This window comes from Mirounga angustirostris, unplaced genomic scaffold, assembly GCF_029215605.1.
Source record: "Mirounga angustirostris isolate CCGP_5_RB_7025 unplaced genomic scaffold, mMirAng1.0.hap1 SCAF_15, whole genome shotgun sequence".
NCBI lineage: Eukaryota > Metazoa > Chordata > Mammalia > Carnivora > Phocidae > Mirounga > Mirounga angustirostris.
Window position 1 is genome coordinate 42,928,661 of NW_026991723.1, and position 24,024 is coordinate 42,952,684.

The 24,024-nt window shown below is 35.5% G+C and overlaps 1 protein-coding gene across 7 annotated transcripts in view; it reads left to right on the forward strand.

Annotated features, from left to right (window-relative positions):
• The window catches only part of CNTLN (centlein), a 300,088-nt gene that overhangs the window by 98,502 nt on the left and 177,562 nt on the right, over positions 1-24,024 (forward strand). For all 7 annotated transcript variants that reach the window (XM_064579709.1, XM_064579711.1, XM_064579710.1 and 4 more), the window contains one exon: positions 20,342-20,479. In XM_064579709.1, the coding sequence (XP_064435779.1) occupies positions 20,342-20,479 (138 nt within the window). The remainder of the gene's footprint in view (positions 1-20,341; positions 20,480-24,024) is intronic.

A 24,024-nucleotide genomic window follows, 5' to 3' on the forward strand; every position in this document is an offset into this window, starting at 1 on the left:
AACTGAGCCATTGGGAGAATTGAATTCTGGTGCATTTGTTTTCTGAGCTTTTATGTCAGTTTCTGCTTCCCTGCAACCTTTAAGCAGTTTGGTAGTGTGATAAGGGTGAATGGTACTTCCTTATGTTAATTCATAGGTACATGAGTATTGGATGAAACTTTTCATATCATTGATGACTGTTTGCCACTTAAATAGTTCATTATGTGATTTGCTGTGATTTTTAGTTCTATGACTTTTTTTTAATTGGGGAGTATGTCTTATTAATTTGTAGACATTTTTTATTTATTCTGGGTAGTAATACTTTGTTATATATATTACAAGTACTTTCTGTTCCATGAATCTCAAGTAAGGTGAATTGGATTTTGAAAAGTTTGTGGATCTAGAAAGAGTACATTTTATTATTCTCTAGTGTTTTTGCATTAGGAATCTTATATGCTAAAGTTTTCCCTATTCCAAAGTCTGTAATCTACTTAAAATTTATTTTAGGGTATGTTGTTTCACACCATTTATTCAATAGTTTATTGATCTCTGATGCAATCTCTCTCACAGCTCAAAGTGTTCATGTGTGTATAGGTTTGTTTCTGGACATCTTATTATTTTCATGGTTTTAGGTATTGTAGTTTTGTAATTTGACCCATTATTTGGTAGGGAAATCTGCTTCTTTATTCTTATTTTTGTAAGTCATGAGCCCTATATGTGCTTCTTCATTATCTTATAATATTTAAGAACTATTTTGTTACTGGGGCACCTGGGTGGCTCAGTTGGTTGAGTTCTTGATTTTGGCTCAGGTTGTGATCTCTGGGTGTGAGATTGAGTCCCGCAAGGTGCTCTGCGCTCAGCAAGGAGTCTGCTGGAGATTCTCTCTCTCCCTCTCCTCACATGCATGCACATTCTCTCTGTCTCTCAAATAAATAAATCTTAAAGAAAAGGAATGATTGGGCGCCTGGGTGGCTCAGCTGATAAGTGTCTGCCTTCGGCTCAGGTCATGATCCCAGTGTCCTGGGATCGAGCCCCGCATCGGGCTCCCTGCTCAGCGGGAAGCCTGCTTCTCCCTCTCCCACTCCCCCTGCTTGTGTTCCCTCTCTCTCGCTGTGTCTCTCTCTGTCAAATAAATAAATAAAATCTTTAAAATAAAAAAAAAAAGAAAAGGAATGATTTTATTAGTTTTACTGAAAAATTCTGTTAGAAAGTAGATTGGAACCACACTTAGTTTATGAATTAATCTTGGGAGAATTGTGACCCTACTGTTCATGTATGTGGAATAAGATTTTGTAATTTTCTTAAAATGGCATTGTCCACTGGTTATTAGATTTATTCCTAGCTACTGATATTATTGTAAAAAAGATTGTGTAATGGTAAGTAATATTTTAATTATTTCTGGAAGGCAGGATTGATACTGATTTATCTTAGCCTTCTTTTCAATAATTTTTTCTAATTATCTTACTAATTCTAAAAATGTGTACATTTTCTTGATTTTTCTACATTATTAAGAAAACTTTGCATCTTTCTGTCCTTTCTAAAATATTAATTGGCATAAATTCACATTTAATCCATTTAAAATTCACAATCCAAGTGCACTAGTTTTTAGTTTATGCAGAGTTGTACAGTTATTACCACAGTTACTTTTAGAACATTTTCATTATTTGAGAAAGAAACCCTGTAACCTTTAGCAATCACTCTGTATTTACCCTTTCACCCTGCATCCCTTGATAACCAGTAATCTGCTTTCTTTTTCTATAGATTTGTCTATTCTAAACATTTCATATAAATAAAATCATAGTATATGGTCTTTTGTGACTGACTTCTTCTACTTAGAATAATGTTTTCAGTGTTTATCCATGTTGTAGCATGTATCAGTACCACGTTCCTTTTCATTGTTGAATAATATTCCATTACATAGCTATCCTACATTTTATTTATTTATCTCCAGTGGATGGACATTTGTGTCTTCAGTGATGTTGCTACGACCATTTGTGTACAAGATGTCGTGTATACATACATATATTTTTATTTCTTTTAGGTACATGCCAAGGATTGAGATTACTGTGTCACATGGTGAACTGTTTTTAAGCTCTTGAGGAACTGTCAGACTGTTTTGAAAAGCAGCTGTACCACTTTACATTGTAAACAGCAGTGTGTGGGGGTTCTGATTTCATTTTGTTCTCATCAACACTTGTTATTGTCTGCCTTTTTGATTTGTTTTTGTGGATGTGAAGTGGTGTCTCATTCTGGTTTTGATTTGCATTTCCCTGATGGCTGATGATGTTGAGCATCTTTTCATATGCTATTGGCTATTTGTCTATTTTTTAAGAAATGCATTATTTCATTCCCTTTACATATACTTCTGGATACAAGTCTCTTTTCAGCTATATAATTTGAAACTATTTTCTTCAATTCTTGGAGTTGTTTTTACTTTATTAATGGTGCTTTTGAAGCATAAAAGTTTTAAATTTTGATAATTTATCTTTCTAAATTTTGATAATTTATTTTTCTAAATTTTGATAATTTATCTTTCTTTTGTTACCCATGCTTTTGGTGTCATATCTGAGAAACCATTGCCTAATCAAAGATCAAGAAGATGGACACCTATGTTTTCTTCTAGAAGAGTTCTTCTAAGAGTTTTATAGTTTTATATCTTTTACTTAATTCTTTGATCCATTTTGAGTTAACTTTTTAATACAGTGTTTGACGGGAATCCAACTTCATTCTTTTGCACGTGTTATTCAGTTGTTCAAACACCATTTGTTGAAACAGACTATTCTTCCCCACCCCATCCCCCTCACTGCTACTGCCTTGGCATGTTTATTGAATATCAATGGACTATAAATATAAAGGTCTATTCTGGACCTCTCTTCTGTCCATTTGATTTATGTATTTATCCTCATGTCTGTGCCACACTTTTGATTATTGTAGATTTGTAATAGATTTTGAAATTGGGATATGTGTATCATCCAGATTTTTTATTCTTTTTTTTTTCAAAATAGGCTATTTTGGATCTCTTGCATTTCCATATGAGTTTTAGAATCATCTTTTCCATTTCTTACAAAAAAAGCAAGTTGGGTTTATTTTGATCGAGATTGCATTGAATCAGAAGATCAATTTGGCAAATATCACTATCTTAGCAATATTATAACTTCTACGCCATCAACATGGGTTGTTTCATTTTCTTAGGTCTACTTTAATTTCTTTCGGTAATGTTTTGTGGTTTTCAGAGTATCATAATGCACTGCTTTCCAGAAGTATTTGCACTTCTTTGGGGATGTATTTTTCCTTTTTTTTAGTGGAATTAATTTCTTTTTTTTTTTTAATTTAAATTCAGTTAGCCAACATACAGTACATCAGTAGTTTCTGATGTAGTGTTCAGTAATTGATCAGTTGTGTATAACACCCAGTGCTCAGGTACATACTATTCCTAAATATTTAATTTTTACTCTATTCTAAGTGGAATTGTTTTTTCATTTCTAATGTGTAGGTATATAATTAACTTTTATATAGTGGTCTTATAGCCTGGAGCCTTGTTCAATAAGGTTGATTCTTTAGGATTTTCTATATGTAAGGTCATGTCATCTACTAATAGAGATAATATTACTTCTTCTTTTCCAATCTAGATGCCTTTTATTTCATTTTATTGCCCATTACCCTGGCTAGAATCTCTAGTATATAGTTGAATAGAAAAAAAGAGTAGACATCTGTGTCTTGTTTCTGATCTCATGGGAAAAGGATCTGCTCTTTCACCCTTAAGTATGATATTTGTTCTGAGGTTTTGTTGATACACTTTATCAGATTGAGGAAGTTGCCCTCTATTCCTAGTTTTTGAGTGTTGTTGTTTTTATCATGAAGGGGTTTTGGATTTTGGATTTTGGCAAATGCTTTTTTTTACATCTATTGAAATGATCATGCGGTTTTTGTGTTTTATTCTATGGGTATGGTATGTTATTTTACTTGAATTTGGATGTTAAATCAACTTTATGTTGCTGGGATATTTTTATCTTTATCTGACTTTGGTACCAAGATAAACCTGGCTTGTTGAATGAATTAGAAAATGTTTCCTCCTCTCATATTTTTTGGAAGAGTTCAAGAAGAATTGGTATTCATTCTTTTAAAATGTTTGGTAGAGGGGTGTCTGGGCAGCTTAGTCGGTTAAGCATCCGACTCTTGATTTTGGCTTGGGTCTTGATCCTCAGGGTTGTGAGACTGAGCCCTGTGTTGGGTTGTGCATTCAGCAGGGAGCCTGCTTCTCTCCCTCACCCTCTGCGCCTCGATGCTCTCTCTCTCTTTCTCTCAAATAAATAAAAAAATAAAATAAAATGTTGGTAGAATTCACTAGTGAAGCAATCTGAATTTTTTATGTTGGGTAGTTTTGATAACTGATTAAACCTCTTCAGTTATTATAGGTCTGTTGAGATTTCTATTTGTTCTTGAATTAGTTTAGGTGATTTGTGTGTTTCTTAGAATTTGTCAGTTTCATCTTGGTCATCTAGTTTATTGGTATCAAATTGCTTACAGTAGGGGCGCCTGGGTGGCTCAGTTGGTTAAGCGACTGCCTTCGGCTCAGGTCATGATCCTGGAGTCCCTGGATCGAGTCCCGCATCGGGCTCCCTGCTCGGCAGGGAGTCTGCTTCTCCCTCTGACCCTTCTCCCTCTCATGCTCTCTGTCTCTCATTCTCTCTGTCTCAAATAAATAAATAAAAATCTTTAAAAAAAAATTGCTTACAGTATTCTCTAATAATCCTTTTTATTTCTGTATAGTAGTGTCTTCACTTTGATTTTTTATTTTAGTTATTTACATTCTTTCTCTTTTTCTTTGTTATTCTAACTAAAGGTTTGTTCATTTTGTTGCTATTTTCAAAGAGTCAGCTTTTGCTTTAACTGATTCTTTTTTTTTTTTTTTTTGCTTTAACTGATTCTTTATTGTTTTGCTGTTCCCTTTTTAAAAAATTTCCACACTAATCTTTATTATTTCTTCTTTTCTGTTTGGTTTCACTTTGATATTTGTTTTCTGTTTCTTCAAGGTGTAAAGTTAGATTATTAATTTGAGATATGTTTTCTTCTTTAATGTTGGCATTTATAGCCCTCTGGGGACTGCCTTTGCTGCATCCTGTAAGTATTAGTATTTATGTTTTGCTTTCATTCATTTCTGAATATTTTCTGACTCTCTTGTGATTTCTTCTTTGACCTATTGGTTGTTTATGAGTATATTATTTAATTTCCACATATTAATTTTTAAAAAATTTTTCTTGTTATTGAGTTTTAGCTGTAATTCACTATGGTTGGAAAAGATACTTTGTATAAGTATAATGTTTTTAAATTGATTAAGAATTGTTTTATGGCCTAACATATGGTCAAATATGGAGGATGTTCCATGTGTACTTGAGAAAAATGTATATTCTGCGCTTTTGGAGTAGTGTCTTCCATATACATCTGTTAGGGCTACTTAGTTTATAGTGTGGTTTAAGCCCTCTTCATCCTTGTTGACCTTCTGTCTAAATGTTCTATTCATTATTTAAAGTAGAGTATTGAATTTTCCAACTATTACTGTAGAGAACTATTTCTCCTTTCAGTTCTGTAATTGTTTACTTTATATATTTAAGGGCTCTGTTGTTTGGTTTATAGTTATATCTTCTTGATAAATTGATTCTTCAATCAATATGTAAGTCCTCCTTTTGCTTTTTGTAACAGTTTTTGACTTGAAGTATATTTTGTCCAATATTATTATATCTATTCCAGCTCTCTTTGTTTATTATTTCCGTAGTTATCTTTTCCCATTCTTTGATTTTCAGTCTATTTCTGTCTTTGGATCTAAAGTGAGTCTTTTTTCAAAAAAATTTTAACTCCAGTATAATTAACATACAGTGTTATACTAGTTTGAGAGGTACAATATAGTGATTTAGTAATTGTGTACATAATGCTCATAATGATAAGTCTACCCTTAATGCCCTTCATCTATTTCACCCATCCCTCCCCACCTCAGTTTGGTAACTATCAGTTTGTTCTCTGTATTTAAGTATCTGGGGGTTTTTTTGTGTCTTTTTTCTTTGTTCATTTGTTTGTTTCTTCAGTTCCACATATAAGTGAAATTATATGTTGTTTATCTTTTTCTGACTGATTTATTTAAAGTGAGTGTTTTAATCGACATGTATAATGTTTTCTTTTTTTATTCTATTTTTTAAAGTTTATTTTTTTAAAGATTTATTTATTTATTTATTTGACAGATAGAGAGCACGAATAGGCAGAGAGGCAGGCAGGGGGAGAGGGAGAAGCAGGCTCCCGCTGAGCAGGGACCCCGATGTGGAGCTCAATTCCAGAACTCTGGGATCATGACCTGAGCCGAAGGCAGCCACTTAACTGACTGAGCCACCCAGGCGCCCCAGTATAATGTTTTCTTTATCCATTCTGTCAATATCTTCCTTTTGATTAGAGAGTTAAATCCATGTATATATAAAGTAATTCCTAGTTAGGAAGGACTAACTTCTGACATTTTATTATTTATTCGCTGTATGTCTGATAGGTATTTTTCTCCCTCATTTCCTCAGTTACTGTCTTCCTTTGTATTTAGTTGATTTGTTATAGTGGCACATTTTGATTACCCTCTCATTTTTTTGTGTGTATATTCTATTGATATATTTTCTTTGTGGTTACCATGGGTTTACATTTATCATCATGAACTTAAAGTAATATAATTTGAATTAATGCCATCTTATACAATAGCAATACTAAAACTCATCTATAGTGCTCTTCCCCTCCACTTTACATTATTGTTGTCACAAATTACATCATTATAAATTGTGTGCCCTGTAACATAGATGTATAATTTTGTATGTTTGTCTTTGAAATGTGGTAAATAGAAAGTAGAGTAACACACCAAATATTACATAATAATGCTGGCTTATGGATTTATCTTTACTGGGGTCTTTACTTCTTCATATGGCTTTGAGTTACAATCTTACTTCCTTTCAGTTTAATCTGAAGGACTCCCATTAGCATTTCCTGTAGGGCAGATCTTTTAATGAACACCCTCAGCCTCCCCTATTAATAAACACTGTGTGTTCCTTTTGTTTACCACTGAATCTCTTAATTCTGTCTAAATTTTGAAGGACAGTTATGCTGGGTATGTTGATACTTCTTTACTTTCAGCACTTTAAATATGTTATCCCACTGCTTTCTAGCCTCCATGGTTTCTGATGAGAAATAAGTTATTAATCTCATTAAGGATCTCTTCTATGTGACAAGTCACTCTTACTTTCAAGATTATTTTTACAGGGCTATATTTCAAAAGGTTGATAATAATTTGTAGGTCTCTTTCTGTTGATCATTCTTGGGAGTTTGTTGAGTCCTTTGGATTTGTAGGTGCATGTCTTCCATCAAAATTGGGACTCTCATGGCCGTTATTTTTTCAAATGTTATTTCTGCTTCCTCTTCTGTCTCTCCTCTTTCTGGGACTCCCATAATGTTATGTTGGTCTAGTTAATGGTGTCCCACAGTTTTCAAATAGGATCTATTCACTTTTCTTCATGTTATTTTTGGTGTTCAGTTTCAATAATTTTACCTGTTTTTCTTCTAGCTTGCTGATTCTTCTTCCTACTCTGCCTCTGTTGTTGGATGCTTGGAAAATCATCCATTTTTGTTATTGTACTTTTTTAGCTCCAGAATTTGTTTGATTCCTTTTACTAATTTCTTTCTCTTTAATTGATATTCTTTTGGTTTATACATTGTTTTCCTGGTTTCCTGTAGACTTTTTTCATGTTTTTCTTCAGCACTATAAGGATATTTAGGATAGTTTTTTAAAGTGTTTGTCTTATAAATCTGATATCTGGGGTTCCTCAGGAATGGTTTCTGCTAATTTGTATGTTACTTTGGTTAGGCCATACGTTCCTGGTTTTTGTTTGTTTGCTTGTTTTTGTTTTGTTTTGTTTTTGTAGGCCTTGTGATATTTTGTAGTTGTTGAAAGTTGGGTATATGAGTATGTGGTAACTCTGGAAGTCAGATTCTACCCCTTCCTGAAGCCTTGCTGCTTTTTTAATTATTGAAGGCTGTGGTAGTCTGTTTAGATAATCTTCCAATCTACATTTGTAAGAGTGTAGGGTCACTTGTATAAGGTCACTGAGGTTTCTATCCTTTAGCTTTTGTTCACCTCACATTGCCACACAGTTATCCTTGAATGGCAGGAGCCAAAATAAACAAACAAAACACAAAGAAGCAAAAAAAAAAGAAATACACACATCCACAGAAACAAAACAAATCCCTCTCCCGGTCTTTGTATTGACTCTGTGCTAGGACACTCCTTCAATACTTATCCATATTTGCAATGAGCTCAGAGCTCAGCCGAGGGTAAAACGTCGGGTCTTCTTTTCTCTTTTTTGAGCATGCATCTTTCTCTGAGCCTCTGTGTGTTTCTAAACACTCCCAAATCAATAGGTATTTTTGAATGTCCTAATGTCCCCAAGAATCTTCCAAGGCTTTTGCTCCCATGTCTGAGGCATTCTGTTGTTATCTCAACCAATAATCTTTTGTCCCACACATCTGTGGTTTGTTAGTTTTTGAGCCATTTATCCAGTCTTTGTTCCCAGTTAGGTCAAATAGACATATTCACTTTGCATGATTCCTTCAGGTAGCCCTCAGATAAATTAGAATAGACACACATATTAATGTACTGTAAAGTCTGTTCTGCTTCCTCCCAAACCAGGAACCAGGATCTCCAGCTGGGAACATGGACTACTGCCATTCTAAGAATATCACTGCTTTAAGATTCACAGTCTTTGAAATGGTTAGCTTGCTGGAGACAGTGTGGGGAAGGGCAAGTGAAAACTCCATAAATGTTTTGTCCCATTTTTAACTTGCTTTTATTTTTTAGCTCAGCATTTGCTTGGTCATTGTAAACCTTTGAATGCATTCAATAGTTTTTCTAACATTGGTTCTGAGAGTTTCTGCTTTCTTTTTGATATTTCTGCCAGGGCAAGAATGCTTGGAGCTGCATACTCTCTTATTTTCCTGATGTCACTCATCACCTTTAGTTTTAAATGATAGCTTTACCGTATATATGGTTCTGTGTTGGCAGGTGTTTCTGTTTGTTTGTTTGTTTGTTTGTTTGTTTGAGCACTTTGAATTGTTTTCTCACTGTCTCTGGCATCCATTATTTCTGAAGAAAAGTCAGTTAATTTTATTGAGGTCTCTTGAAAATGAGGAGTGGTTTTTCTGTTGTGGAGTCTAAGATTTTCTTGTTTTCAGCTCTCAGTATTTTTTTTTTTAATTTTTTATTGTTATGTTAATCACCGTACATTACATCATTACTTTTTGATGTAGTATTCCATGATTCATTGTTTGTGCATAACACCCAGTGCTCCATGCAGAACATGCCCTCTTTAATACCCATCACCAGGCTAACCCATCCTCCCACCCCCCTCCCCTCTAGAACCCTCAGTTTGTTTTTCAGAGTCCATTGTCTCTTATGGTTTGTCTCCCCCTCTGAATTCCCCCCTTCATTCTTCCCCTCCTGCTATCTTCTTCTTTTTTTTTTTCCTTAACATATATTGCATTATTTGTTACAAGGTACAGATCTGTGATTCAACAGTCTTGAATAATTCACAGTGCTCACCATAGCACATACCCTCCCCAGTGTCTATCACCCAGCCACCCCATCTTTCCCACCTCCACGCCCACTCCAGCAACCCTCAGTTTGTTTCCTGAGATTAAGAATTCCTCATATCAGTGAAGTCATATGATTCATGTCTTTCTCTGATTGACTTATTTCGCTTAGCATAACACCCTGCAGTTCCATTCACGTCGTTGCAAATGGCAAGATCTCATTCCTTTTGATGGCTGCATAATATTCCATTGTATATATATATACCACATCTTCTTTATCCATTCATCTGTCCATGGACATCTTGGCTCTTTCCACAGTTTGGCTATTGTGGACATTGCTACTATAAACATAGGGGTGCACGTACCCCTTTGGATCCCTACTTTTGTATCTTTGGGGTAAATACCCAGTAGTGCAATTGCTGGATTGTATGGTAGCTCTATTTTCAACTTTTTGAGGAACCTCCATACTGTTTTCCAGAGTGGCTGCACCAGCTTGCATTCCCACCAACAGTGTAGGAGGGTTCCCCTTGCTCCGCATCCTCGTCAACATCTGTCGTTTCCTGACTTGTTAATTTTAGCCATTCTGACTGGTGTGAGGTGGTATCTCATTGAGGTTTTGATTTGGATTTCCCTGATGCCGAGCAATGTGGAGCACCTATTCATGTGTCTGTTGGCCATTTTGATGTCTTGTTTGGAAAAATGTCTGTTCATGTCTTCTGCCCATTTCTTGATTGGATTCTTTGTTCTTTGGGTGTTGAGTTTGATAAGTTCTTTATAGATTTTGGATACTAGCCCTTTATCTGATATGTCATTTGCAAATATCTTCTCCCATTCTGTCGGTTGTCTTTTGGTTTTGTTGACTGTTTCTTTTGCTGTGCAAAAGCTTTTTATCTTGATGAAGTTCCAATAGTTCCTTTTTGCCCTTGCTTCCCTTGCCTTTGGTGACATTTCTAGGAAGAAGTTGCTGCGGCTGAGGTCGAAGAGGTTGTTGCCTGTGTTCTCCTTTAGGATTTTGATGGACTCCTGTCTCACATTTAGGTCTTTCAACCATTTTGAGACTATTTTTGTGTGTGGTGTAAGGAAATGGTCCAGTTTCATTCTTCTGCATGTGGCTGTCCAATTTTCCCAACACCATTTGTTGAAGAGATTGTCTCTTTTCCATTGGACATTCTTTCCTGCTTTGTCAAAGATTAGTTGACCATAGAGTTGAGGGTCCATTTCTGGGCTCTCTATTCTGTTCCATTGATCTGTGTGTCGGTTTTTGTGTCAGTACCATACTGTCTTGAGGATTACAGCTTTGTAATAGAGCTGGAAGTCTGGAATTGTGATGCGGCCAGCTTTGCTTTTCTTTTTCAACATTCCTCTGGCTATTCGGGGTCTTTTCTGGTTCCATACAAATTTTAGGATTATTTGTTCCATTTCTTTGAAAAAAGTGGATGGTATTTTGATGGGAATTGCTTTGAATGCGTAGATTGCTCGAGGTAGCATTGACATCTTCACAATATTTGTTCTTTCAATCCATGAGCATGGAGTGTTTTTCCATTTCTTTGTGTCTTCCTCAATTTCTTTCATGAGTATTTTATAGTTTTCTGAGTACAGATCCTTTGCCTCTTTGGTTAGATTTATTCCTAGATACCTTATGGTTTGGGGTGCAGTTGTAAATGGGATCGACTCCTTAATTTCTCTTTCTTCTGTCTTGTTGGTGTATAGGAATGCCACTGATTTCTTTTTTTCTTTTTTTGGAAGATGATTGGTATTTTTTTATTTTTTTTTAATTTTTTTTTTATTCTTATGTTAATCCCCATATATTACATCATTAGTTTTAGATGTAGTGTTCCATGATTCATTGTTTGTGCATAACACCCAGTGCTCCATGCAGAACGTGCCCTCTTCAATACCCATCACCAGGCTAACCCATCCTCCCACCTCTCTTCCCTCCAGAACCCTCAGTTTGTTTTCTCAGAGTCCATTGTCTCTCATGGTTTGTCTACCCCTCCGATTTCCCCCCCTTCATTCTTCCCCTCCTGCTACTTTCTTCTTCTTCTTCTTTTTTTTTTTCTTAACATATATTGCATTATTTGTTTCAGAGGTACAGATCTGAGATTCAATAGTCTTGCACAATTCACAGTGCTTACCAGGGCACATACCCTCCCCAGTGTCCATCACCCAGTCACCCCATCCCTCCCACCCCACCCATGAGACTTCTAACTCTATACTACTTCTAATACTATGTTGAATAGCAGTGGTGAATCCCTGCCTCATTCCTGACCTTAGGGGGAAAGCTCTCAGTTTTTCTCCATTGAGAATGATATTCGCTGTAGGTTTTTCATAGATGGCTTTTATGATATTGAGTTATGTACCCTCTATCCCTATACTTTGAAGAGTTTTGATCAAGAAAGGATGCTGTACTTTGTCAAATGCTTTTTCTGCAGCTATTGAGAGGATCATATGATTCTTGTTCTTTCTTTTGTTAATATGTTGTGTCACGTTGATCAGTTTGCGGATGTTGAACCAACCTTGCAGCCCAGGGATAAATCCCACTTGGTCGTGGTGAATAATCCTTTTAATGTACTGTTGGATCCTATTGGCTAGTATTTTGGTGAGAATTTTTGCATCCATGTTCATCAGGGATATTGGTCTGTAATTCTCCTTTTTGAAGGGGTCTTTGTCTGGTTTTGGGATCAAGGTCATGGTGGCCTCCTAAAACGAGTTTGGAAGTTTTCCTTCCATTTTTAAATTTGGAACAGTTTCAGAAGAATACGTATTAATTCTTCTTGAAATGTTTGGTAGAATTCCCCTGGGAAGCCATCTGGCCCTGGGCTCTTGTTTGTTGGGAGATTTTTGATGACTGCTTCAATTTCCTTAGTGGTTATAGGTCTGTTCAGGTTTTCTGTTTCTTCCTGGTTCAGTTTTGGAAGTTGATACATTTCTAGGAATGCATCCATTTCTTCCAGGTTATCTAATTTGCTGGCATTGAGTTGCTCATAATATGTTCTTATAATTGTTTGTATTTCTTTGGGGTTGGTTGTGATCTCTCCTCTTTCATTCATGATTTTGTTGATTTGGGTCCTTTCTCTTTTCTTTTTGATAAGTCTGGCCGGGGGTTTATCCATCTTGTTAATTCTTTCAAAGAACCAGCTCCTAGTTTTGTTGATCTGTTCTACTGTTCTTTTGGTTTCTATTTCATTGATTTCTGCTCTGATCTTCATTATTTCTCTTCTCCTGCTGGGTTTAGGCTTTATTTGCTGTTTTTTCTCTAGCTCCTTTAGGTGTAGGGTTAGGTTGTGTATTTGGGACCTTTCTTGTTTCTTGAGAAAGGCTTATATTGATCTATACTTTCCTCTTAGGACTGCCTTTGCTGCATCCCAAAGATTCTGAACAGTTGTGTTTTCATTTTCATTGGTTTCCATGAATTTTTTTAATTCTTCTTTAATTTCCTGGTTGACCCATTCATTCTTTAGTAGGATGGTCTTAGCCTCCATGTTATTTGAGTTCTTTCCAACTTTCCTCTTGTGATTGAGTTCTAGTTTCAAAGCATTGTGGTCTGAAAATAGGCAGGGAATGATCCCAATCTTTTGTTACCGGTTAAGACTTGATTTGTGACCTAGGATGTGATCTATTCTGGAGAATGTTCCATGGGCACTAGAGAAGAATGTGTATTCCGTTGCTTTGGGATGGAATGTTCTGAATATGTCTGTGAAGTCCATTTGCTCCAGTGTGTCATTTAAAGTCTTTGTTGATCTTTTACTTAGACGATCTGTCCATTTCAGTGAGGGGTGTGTTAAAGTCCCCCAGTATTATTGTATTGTTGTTGATGTGTTTCTTTGCTTTTGTTATTAATTGGCTTATATAATTGGCTGCTCCCATGTTAGGGGCATAGATATTTACAATTGTTAGATCTTCTTGTTGGATAGACCCTTTAAGTAGGATATAGTGTCCTTCCTCATCTCTTATTACAGTCTTTGGTTTAAAATCTAATTTGTCTGATATAAGGATTGCCACCCCAGCTTTCTTTTGGTGTCCCATTAACATGGTAAATGGTTTTCCACCCCCTCACTTTCAGTCTGGGGGTGTCTTTGGGTCTAAAGTGAGTCTCTTGCAGACAGCATATCGATGGGTCTTGTTATTTAATCTAATCTGATAGCCTGTGTCTTTTGATTGGGGCATTTAGCCCATTTACATTCAGGGTAACTATTGAAAGATATGAATTTAGTGCCATTGTATTGCCTGTAAGGTGACTGTTACCATATATTGTCTGTGTTCCTTTCTGGTCTATGTTGCCTTTAGGCTCTTTCTTTGCTTAGAGGAAGACCCCTTTCAATATTTCTTGTAGGTTTGGTTTTGTGTTTGCAAATTCCTTTAGTTTTTGTTTGTCCTGGAAGCTTTTTATCTCTCCTTCTATTTTCAATGACAGTCTAGCTGGATATAGTATTCTTGGCTGCCTATTTTTCTCGTTTAGTGCCCTGAATATATCCTGCCAGTCCTTTCTGGCCTGCCAGATCTCTGTGGATAGGTCTGTTGCCAATCTAATGTTTCTACTATTGTAGGTTACATATCTCTTCTCCCGAGCTGCTTTCAGGATTTTCTCTGTCTCTGAGACTTGTAAGTTTTACCATTAGATTTCAGGGTGTTGACCTATTTTTATTGATTTTGAGAGGGGTTCTCTGTGTCTCCTGGATTTTGATGCCTGTTTCCTTCCCCAAATTAGGGAAGTTCTCTGCTATAATTTGCTCCAGTATACCTTCTGCCCCTCTCTCTCTTTCGTCTTCTTCTTCTGGGATCCCAATTAATCTAATGTTCTTTTGTCTTATGGTATCGCTTATCTCTCGAATTCTGCCCTCGTGATCCAGTAGTTTCTCTCTCTTTTTCTCAGCTTCTCTAGTTTCCATCATTTGGTCTTCTATATCACTGATTCTCTCCTCTGCCTTATTTTTCCTAGCAGTTAGCACCCTCATTTTTGATTGCACCTCATTAATAGTCTTTTTGTTTTTTACTTGGTTAGATTTTAGCTCTTTTATTTCTCCAGAAAGGGTTTCTCTCGTATCTTCCATGCTTTTTTCAAGCCCAGCTAGTATCTTTAAAATCATGATTTTGAACTCTAGGTCCAACATCGTACTAATGTCCGTATTGAGTAGGTCCCTCGCAGTCGGTAGTACCTCTTGTTCTTTTTGTTGAGGTGATTTTTTCCATCTTGCCATTTTGTCCAGAGGAGAATAGATGAATGAGAGAACAAAATGCTAACAGGGTAACAACGTCCCCAGAAAATATACCCTAAACAAATCAGGAAAGACCTGAAGCCAGGGGAAAAGAAAGGGAAAGAAAGAAAAAGGAAAAAGATAAAGATAAAGATAAAAACAAACAAAAACAGAACAAAACAAAAAAAATCAGAATATGATCAAATATGATCAGGCTGGTGCATAGATCAGTGCCACACACTAGATTTGGGGTGTATTTTGGTCTGTTAGAAGAAAGTGCCTCCCAAAATCTTAAAGAAAGGAAAACCTATATATGTGCAAAAATAAGGGTTAAGATGATGAAGGGATGCAATATGATTGTAAAGATGAAAATTATAAAAAATTTTATTTAAGGAATTGGTAAGATAAGAAGTTGTTTGAAAAAAGAAAGAAGAGGATTTAAAAAAAAAAGGGGAGAGAATGTGATCAGGAGGAGAGTAAAACAAAGCCATACACTAGAGATTCAGGGTATATTTTGATCTGTTAGAAGAAACTGTATCTCCAAATTTTAAAGAGAACAACTTATATATATTTATGCCAAAAATATGGGTAACTACTATGAAGGGATAGAATATGACTCTAAAAATGAAAAATAAAAATGTTTTTTAAAAAAGGGATTGATAAGATGTTGGTTAAAAAAGGGAAAAAGAAAAATTAAAAAAAAAAGACAGTTAAAAAAAATTAACTTTTAAAGACTAAAGAATCATGGGAAAAAAGCCATGGATTCTTTGTGCAGTATTCCTCTAGTGCTGGCGTTCTGCCGTTCTCATTGATTGGTAAACTTGGTCTTGGCTGGCTGTTCTCGCTGATCTTCTGGGGGAGGGGCCTGTTGCCATGGTTCGCAAATGTCTTTGCGGGAGGTGGAATTGCCCTGCCCTTGCTGGTCCGGGCTAAGTAATCTGCTGGGGTTTGCTCTCAGGAGCTTTTGTTCCCTGCAAGCTTTCCCTACAGTTTTGGAGGCCGAGAGTGAAAATGGCAGCTTCCCAATCTCTGCCCCGGAGGAGCCGAGAACTCGGGGCCCTGCTTCTCAGTGCGCCCCCAGAGAAAAGCAGTCAATCACTCCTGTCTCCCCGGTCTCTGGCTGCACTCTGTGCTCACCTGGCCTGTGACCGAGCGTTTCTATCTCTGACACCCGACTCAGTGTACAGTCTCCAAACCCAGCAGATCCCTGCGGTGCGCTCCCGCGCCGCTCCTCCCGGGGGAAGAAGGGGAGTCTCCCCGGATCTGCCGCTTGTTGGGTCCCTGCTGGAGGAGCAGTGGCCCGACTGTGCCGTGGATCATGGTTTATGGCAACCCCGAGCTGAGAGCCTGCGCCTCAGCTCTGTCTCTGCAGCCGGCTTCCCCGCTCCAATACCTGGGAACTCTGCTGCACTCAGGCACTCCCGGTCTTTCTGTGACCCTGAGGTTCCTGAGACCACACTGTCCCGCGAGGGTTCCACCCCCCTGCTTAGCCATATGAGTGACGTCCCTCAGCGGAGCCGACTTCTAAAAGTTCTGATTTTGTGCTCCGCGGCTCTATCACTTGCCAGAAGCGGCCAGCGGAGGCCCCCTCCCCCGCCGTCTATCCTCCCGAATATTGCCTCAGATTCACTTTTCCGCAGGTCCTACCTTCCAGAAAGTGGTCGCTTTTCTGTTCAGAGAGTTGTTGCTATTCTTTTCTTCGATCTCCTGTTGAGTTCGTAGGTGTTCAGAATGGTTTGATCCTTATTCAGCTGAATTCCTGGGACCAGATGAAATCCAGGTCTCCTACTCCTCTGCCATCTTGCTCCCCTCTTCAGCTCTCAGTATTTTTACTGTATGTCTGTTTGTGGATTTATACATATACAATACTTGGAGATTGTTGAGCTTCACAGATGTTTACATTAATTTTTTTTTCATGATTTTTGGGTAGTTTTCAGTCATTATTTCTTTGAATTTTTCTTCTGTTTTATTCTCTTGCCTGTTCTTCTGGTAGTCCCATTATAGTTATGTTGGTGCATTTTGTGGTGTCCACATTTCTCTGGGGTTGTTAACTTTTTTGTTATTCTTTATTTCTTGATTTATCTTTGTTTTTTCTTATTTTTGTCATCTTCTATTAAATATTTAGCTACGCTAGTGAATTTTTTTGTGCTCTTCATTTTGTTTATTTTGCTTTTTTTAACACCAGGATTTCCATTTCCATTTGCATGTTTTAAAATAATTTATATCACTTTATTGGTTATTTTTTTATTGGATGAGACCTTGTCATCTTATCTTTCTTTGTTTCTTTAATGATAGGGTATATTTTAAAAAATGGTTTTGTTTAGTTATTTTTATTGCCTGCTTCCTCTCCTCTGTATGGATGACACTTTCCTCTTTTTTTGCATTTTGTAATTTTTTGTTGGAAAATGGACATATAAAATTGTATATGGTAGTAGTTTTGGATACTGATTCCTTACTACCCTGTCCTCAGGGATGTCTGCTTATTTTTTTTTTAGTGGTTTGGCTGGACTATTTTACTAAAGTCTATTTCTCTTGCTTTTCAGAAAGCACAGACTTGGATATTTGATCATTCACCATGGGATCATAGTGATTTTAGCAGGGATCTCCCTTACTGTCTCTTCTCTTGATTTCTCTATTAATGTCTGTCATTGTTGGTATCACACCCAGCTGTTGCTCATCAGAAATTGCTAGCTGAGTTTTCTATTGTTTTTGACAATGTCCTGGCATACAGATTGCTTCATAGTTCGGTCAAATTAAATCTGGCCTCTCTGTCAGGTTAGTTTTTTAAAAAAAATTTAACTGTGGTAAAGTACACATAAGATTTACAGTCTTTACATTTTAAAAAAAATATTTATTTATTTGTCAGAGAGAGAGCATGCACAAGCAGGGGGAGCAGCAGGCGGAGGGAGAAGCAGGCTCCCTGGTGAGCAAGAAGTCCAATGATGAACCTGATCCCAGGACCCTGGGATCATGACCTGAGCCAAAGGCAGATGCTTAACCGACTGAGCCCCCCAGCCATCCCAGTCTTTACCATTTTTAAGTATACAGTTCAGTAATGTTAAGTATAGTCACATTACCGTGCAGCCAATATCCAGAACTTTTTCATTTTTCATACGTGAGTCTGTACTCATTAAATAACTCTCTCATTTTCCCTCCCTGGCATCTACCATTCTTCCTGTTTTTATGAGTTTGATTACCCTAGATATCTCATAAAAAAGGAATCATACAGTATTTTTAGTTTTTGAAGCTGGCTTATTTTGGTTTACCCAGTGATCTCAAGTTCCATCCATGTGTTGCATATGTCAAAATTTCCTTCCTTTTTATTTATTTATGTATTTTATTTTTTGGAGAGAGAGAGCACACAAGTGGGGGGTAGGGCTAGAGGAAGAGGGTGAGAGAGAATCTTAAGCAGGCTCCAAGCCCATCATGGAGCCTGATGCAGGGCTCAATCTCACAACCCTGAGATCATGACCTGAGCCAAAATCAAGTGTCAGATGCTACCCAGGCACCCCAAAATTTCCTTCCTTTTTAAAAAAAATTGTGGTAAAAACCACATAACATAAAATTTACCACTATAAAAATTTTTAAATGTATAGTTCATTAATATTAAGTAAATATACATGCTGTCAAAGGTATACTAGGACTTTTTTGACTTGTAGAAACTGCATGTCTCTGCTCTTTAATTAATTCCTTATTCCCTTTTTACCTAGCCCTTGGTAACTACCATTCTAGTTTTTTGTAGCCATGAATTTGACTACTTTAGATGCCTCATATAAGTGGAATCATATAGTAATTGTCCTTTAGTGACTGGTTTATTTAATTTAGCATAGTGTCCTTAAGGTTCATCCATGTTGTAGCATGTGACAGGATTTCTTTCTTTTTAAAGCTTTATTGTTTTCTGTTTTATGTATAGGCCCCATTTTTAATCTATTCATCCAACATATGGGTGGTTCTACCTCTAGGCTATTATGAACAGTGCTGGTATGAACATGGTTGTGCAAATATATCTTCAAGACTCTGCTCTAAGAAGTGAGATTGCTGGATTATATGGTAGTTACATTTATTTATTTTTATTTTTAAAATTTCTTTGAATATCTTATTTATTTGAGAGAGAGAGCACAATAGGGGGGAGGGGCATGGGAGAGGGACAAGCAGACTCCCCGCTGAGTGTATGGCCTGACAAGGGGGTCGATCCCAGGACCTGAGATCATGACCTGAGCCAAAATCAGACGGCTAATCGACTGAGGACTGAGCCACTCAGGTGCCCCTAGTAGTTACATTTTTAATGTTTTGAGCAGTTAACCACCCCTCCATACGGGTTACATCATTTATAGTCCCCAACAGTTTGCAAGGGTTTCAGCTTTTCATATCCATGCCAGTACTCTTTTTTTTCCCCTTCTCTTTCTTTCCTTTTTTTTTTTTTTTTAAAGATTTATTTATTTATTTGAGAGAGAGAGAGCACGCGAGTGTGCATGCATGAGTGGGGGGAGGGGCAAAGGGACAGGGAGAAGGAGAGAATCTCAAGCAGACTCTCCACTGAGTGCAGAGTTGGATGTGGGGCTGGATCCATTGAACCTGAGATCATGAGCTGAGCTGAAATGAAGAGTCAGTTGTTTAACCAACTAAGCCACTCAGGCGCCCCCTTCTCTCTCTTCCTGTCATTGCTCTGTGTAAGAAATGGAAATTTAAGAAGTACTTGGTGTGCTTTCTTAGCTGGAAGCCAATATTTTTATCTTCACAATATTACTCTATATTACATAGGGTAATATATGAAGTATGAAATCATGGCTAGACTAGAGTAGTGCTTAATGTAAAACCTACTGCTCATTTCTGCAAATAATGAATGTATAGTGTTTATGTGGGTATACTCTATTTTTAGATAGTATATTTAATACTTTATGAAAATAATCAAAATTAGTTTTATAATATATTTTGGAGAAAATATAGCTTTAGAAAATAACTAATTTTGAAATAGTTTTAAAATGAATAAAAAAACAGAATTATCTGGAGGAAAAAGCCAATTTTGAAAAAACTTGAGGAAAAATTTCATTACAATTGGGGGAACTGAGCATTATCTGAATCTCAAATATTATAAAATTATGTTGATATTTTTGCAGTATTGTCCCTTTTCACCTTAGTGTAGCTATGTGTATACATTTAAAATAGAGGAAATGATGAAATATCTGCTGTTTGTCCCAACTACTATTTAAGTAAATGAACTCATTTTTTATTCATGTAATTAATAGGTTTTTCATTGTACAATAATTTCTATATTGTAATTTCAGTAAGTACATTTTTACATAGATTTTCATATTTAATTGCTTCAAATTCTTAGCTTTTGTACCAGGAAGCTATGATACTTTTTAATTTTCTGAAAAAAGTAAACTGTGGCTGGTATTAAAGTTACTGTTTATACTAAAGTTTTTTTATTTAAGTGAAACAAAAAATTAAAAACACTACCAATTTTTTACTCTCATTTTGTAGATTCATTAAATATAATTCATTTATATTTATTTATTTGATACTTACTATATTTGATTGTGATATATGTCCTCTGATTTTAGGCCTTTGAAGACAGTTTAATTGAAGCAAGGAAAGAAATTGAAGTATCACAGAGTAAATATAACGCTCTATCATTACAGTTGGATAATAAACAGACTGAACTTAAACAAAAGGATATGGATATTACCCTTGTCAGGCAAGTATATTAATTTTTTAAATTTAACATTATAGTAAAGTCATCAGTTATTCAGAATGGCAACATATATGTTTAGTATTAGCACTCTAAAATGACAACAGTATGTCTTCTATGAGGACATATGTTTGTGTATTGAAACTATCTGGAATTACATATACCAAACTGAGAATAGTTAACTAAGAGAATCAGGGGTTCCACAGGATTGGGAAGAGCATTCTGAAAGAGTAGTGTTGTCTCCATTTTTAACAAGGACAGTGCATTCACTCATTGTTTCCTTCTAAAAAAATTCCCAGCCAGGTGTTATATAATATTCATTATTCTTCTAATAGGCAATGTATGAGAAATCCAGTTTTGACTTTTTATTTTATTATGTTCTAAATAGTTTAGTTTGTGAGATATTCTTTCTATACCAAAATGGTTAATTTGTAGCACTACTCACAAAGTAGAATTGCTTGAAAAAGTTTTTAACTCTTTTGAAATAATTTATACTCCCTATTAACTTATTTCAGTTACTTTTATCAGAAAATGGTACTAGAATAAATCATAAATATATAAATGTATATGCATGCATATATACATATGTTATCTATATACACATACATACAGATACACATATGTATGTATGTATTTGCATTTTTTACTTAAACTAGTTAAAGTAAATAATACAAAGTTTATCATATACTTCTATAAGCACAATTTCATTCTCTTTTTGTACTATCATATGTTTATATACACACACAAATGTGAGATATTTATATATGTAGTATATATAAATTCTATGTATTTGTATTATATTCAGTAATAATATTTGTGTGGTTAAAACTTGATATGTATGTATTTTTGTATATGTCTATATTCAGTACATATTTTTATGTCTTTACATATATTTAGTACATTGCAAGAGCTGTAGATATGTCAGGGCAGGATTTTTGGTTAGCAGTTAATGTATATATATTAATTTATTACCTAAGCAAAACTTCACTGTATCACAATTTAAAAATCATCTTATCATAGGGTTGAGGAAAAGTATAAAATTAAGGATGATAGACTGGTTGGCTTACCTATTCATGGTATGATTATTTTTTAAGCCTAAAATTGGATAAGGTCAGAAAGTAATTTGAAATAGTATAGAATCATACATTTATAAGAAATCTTAAAATTATCATTTATTCCTGTCTTCTTCTCAGTAAGATAATATGCCTTTTAGTGTTTGCTTGATACTTTTGGTTTATAAGTTGAGGTACTTTTCAAGGCTGTTCTTTTCACTTTATATCATTTAAATTTGAACATTGTTTCATATATTGAGTTGAAATTTGCTTTTTTATAATTTCCACCCATTTATCTTGAATCCTTATGTAGAGACTCTCAGAAACAATCTAATCTCTATTCTGTAGCATAGATCTTCAAATAATAGAAGATTATTTTCAAATAATCTTCAAATATCTTTACCCATAACTTTATCTTTTTATTAAATAACTACTCTTATTTCTCATAATTTTTCATGTATATATTTCATAGATTTTATACTAGTTTCAGTTGCATTTCTGAATGCATTCCATATCATCAATATTTTTCTTAAAATATAGCACCTGTAACTGCACAAAATATTCCAACGACGACCTATCTCTTTTAGGGTATGATTTGGATGGAACATGGGATTATTCTAGGATGCACTGCAGTGTTAAGTGCATCGCATTTGAATAATTATGTTTTCTACTATATTTTTCCCCTTTGTGTACTTGAATTTAGTGTATTACAAGAGCTATAAGCTACAGTAAATAAGGCAATAATATCCACAGATGGACATTTGCTTACACAATAGTAAAATGATGGACCACGTGTAATTTTAAGAGCTTGATTATAAGGACTCATAGAGGAGGAGGAAATAGTGCAGAGTTGGAACTATGGAGCAGAGGAACATGACTCAAACCCTCATTTTAGGGTGATAGTTGAGGTATCTACAGTGTTTCTCCTGAGTTGTCTGATTAAGGGTTTATTATTATATGTCTCCTTTCCTTTATCAGTTTTATTTCTTGGAGGGGGGTGTTGTTGATTATGATGTACCAGTATCATTTTATTGAATCTATATATTGTACAAAAGATACACAAAGCCATAATAATGGGAAAAGTATTCTAGGCACTTTCTTATTTGGTTACACTTTTCCTTATTGGTGTATGACAGAGTTGACGTAGGTTTATTTCTTTATGGGTTTATTTCTTTGGAATTCATGGTCATTTGTATACTTATTGAATATTCATATCACCCACTGTGATACGCAACATTGTTCTGAACTACCTCAAATGATTTTTACCCTGAGTCAGAGTATAAGTATACAAGCACATATATAATAAGGTAATGTCTATAATGCATATAGAACATCTGAGTATATACTTAGAACTTGCATACTTGCATAAAAGCACTAGCCAATTAAGTTTCCTAACTAAAATTTTTGCCTGAATAGTTAACGATTCTATGATTACATAGAGGGTGGGCTAAATGGCTACATGGAGGGTGGGCCAAATTACATGGACGTGGGCTATTGCTGATAAGTTGGAAATTTTTCTTAGAAATTACTTGCAAATCTCCTACAAAAAATAAAAAATAAGTCAGGACAGTACAGTCATAATCTGGGTTAGAAATATCATCAAAGTCGGAATCCTGAAATGGGATTAATTATCTGGATGGCTAGTATTCGAGCAATTGTAAATTATTTCTGTTAGATGATGTAATAATTCTGTCCTCAAATTATATCCACAGTTTTGCAAACTAATGTCTAGCACATAGTCAGAAATACCAAGTATGTAGTAAGGCAAGATTAAAAATTAAAGACATAAGGGCTGGAATTGAAAGGAAAAGGCCTGATTATTTGCCTATAATATGATTAATTCACAAAGAAACCTCAACTTGTAGAAACGTTGTTCAAATTAATAAGTGGGCTTAGCACACTTGGTAGATACAATGTTAGTGAATAAAATTCAGTTACACTTTTTATGCCAGCAAAAAATGAGGAAATGGACTTAATATATGGAAATAATACAGTTTACAATATGAGTAAAAATCTGAAGACTATGTAGAATGAAAGATGTGTATTATCTCTATGCAGAGAACTGGAAAACATTATTGAAAGAGATAAAAGGTCTAATATGTGTAGGGGTATACAAAGTTCATGGTTTAGAAGGCTCAGTATGATAAAGATATTAATGCTCTCCAAATAGATATTGAGATTTAGATTATCAACAACAGGAATCTGTTACCGCCCCCAGACTAGAAGGAGCAAGGAGAGAAGCTATTGCCAGATTTCTGTAAAAAAAAAAAAAAAAAAAAAAATCTATCCTGGGAGAGAGGCTGCCTATTAGGAGAAGTATCTTTAGACACAGGAACATTGACACTGCCAACTGTGTGGTTCAGCAGAGAGGGAGCCAGGAAAAGAAATACCTTGACCTTTTTTTCTCATTGACCCTCTTTAATCACCAGGCAGCACTCCAACTAATCAAATTCAGTCAGAGGCAGAGGACAAGGGACCAGTGTAATGCAGTCTGTAGAGGTCG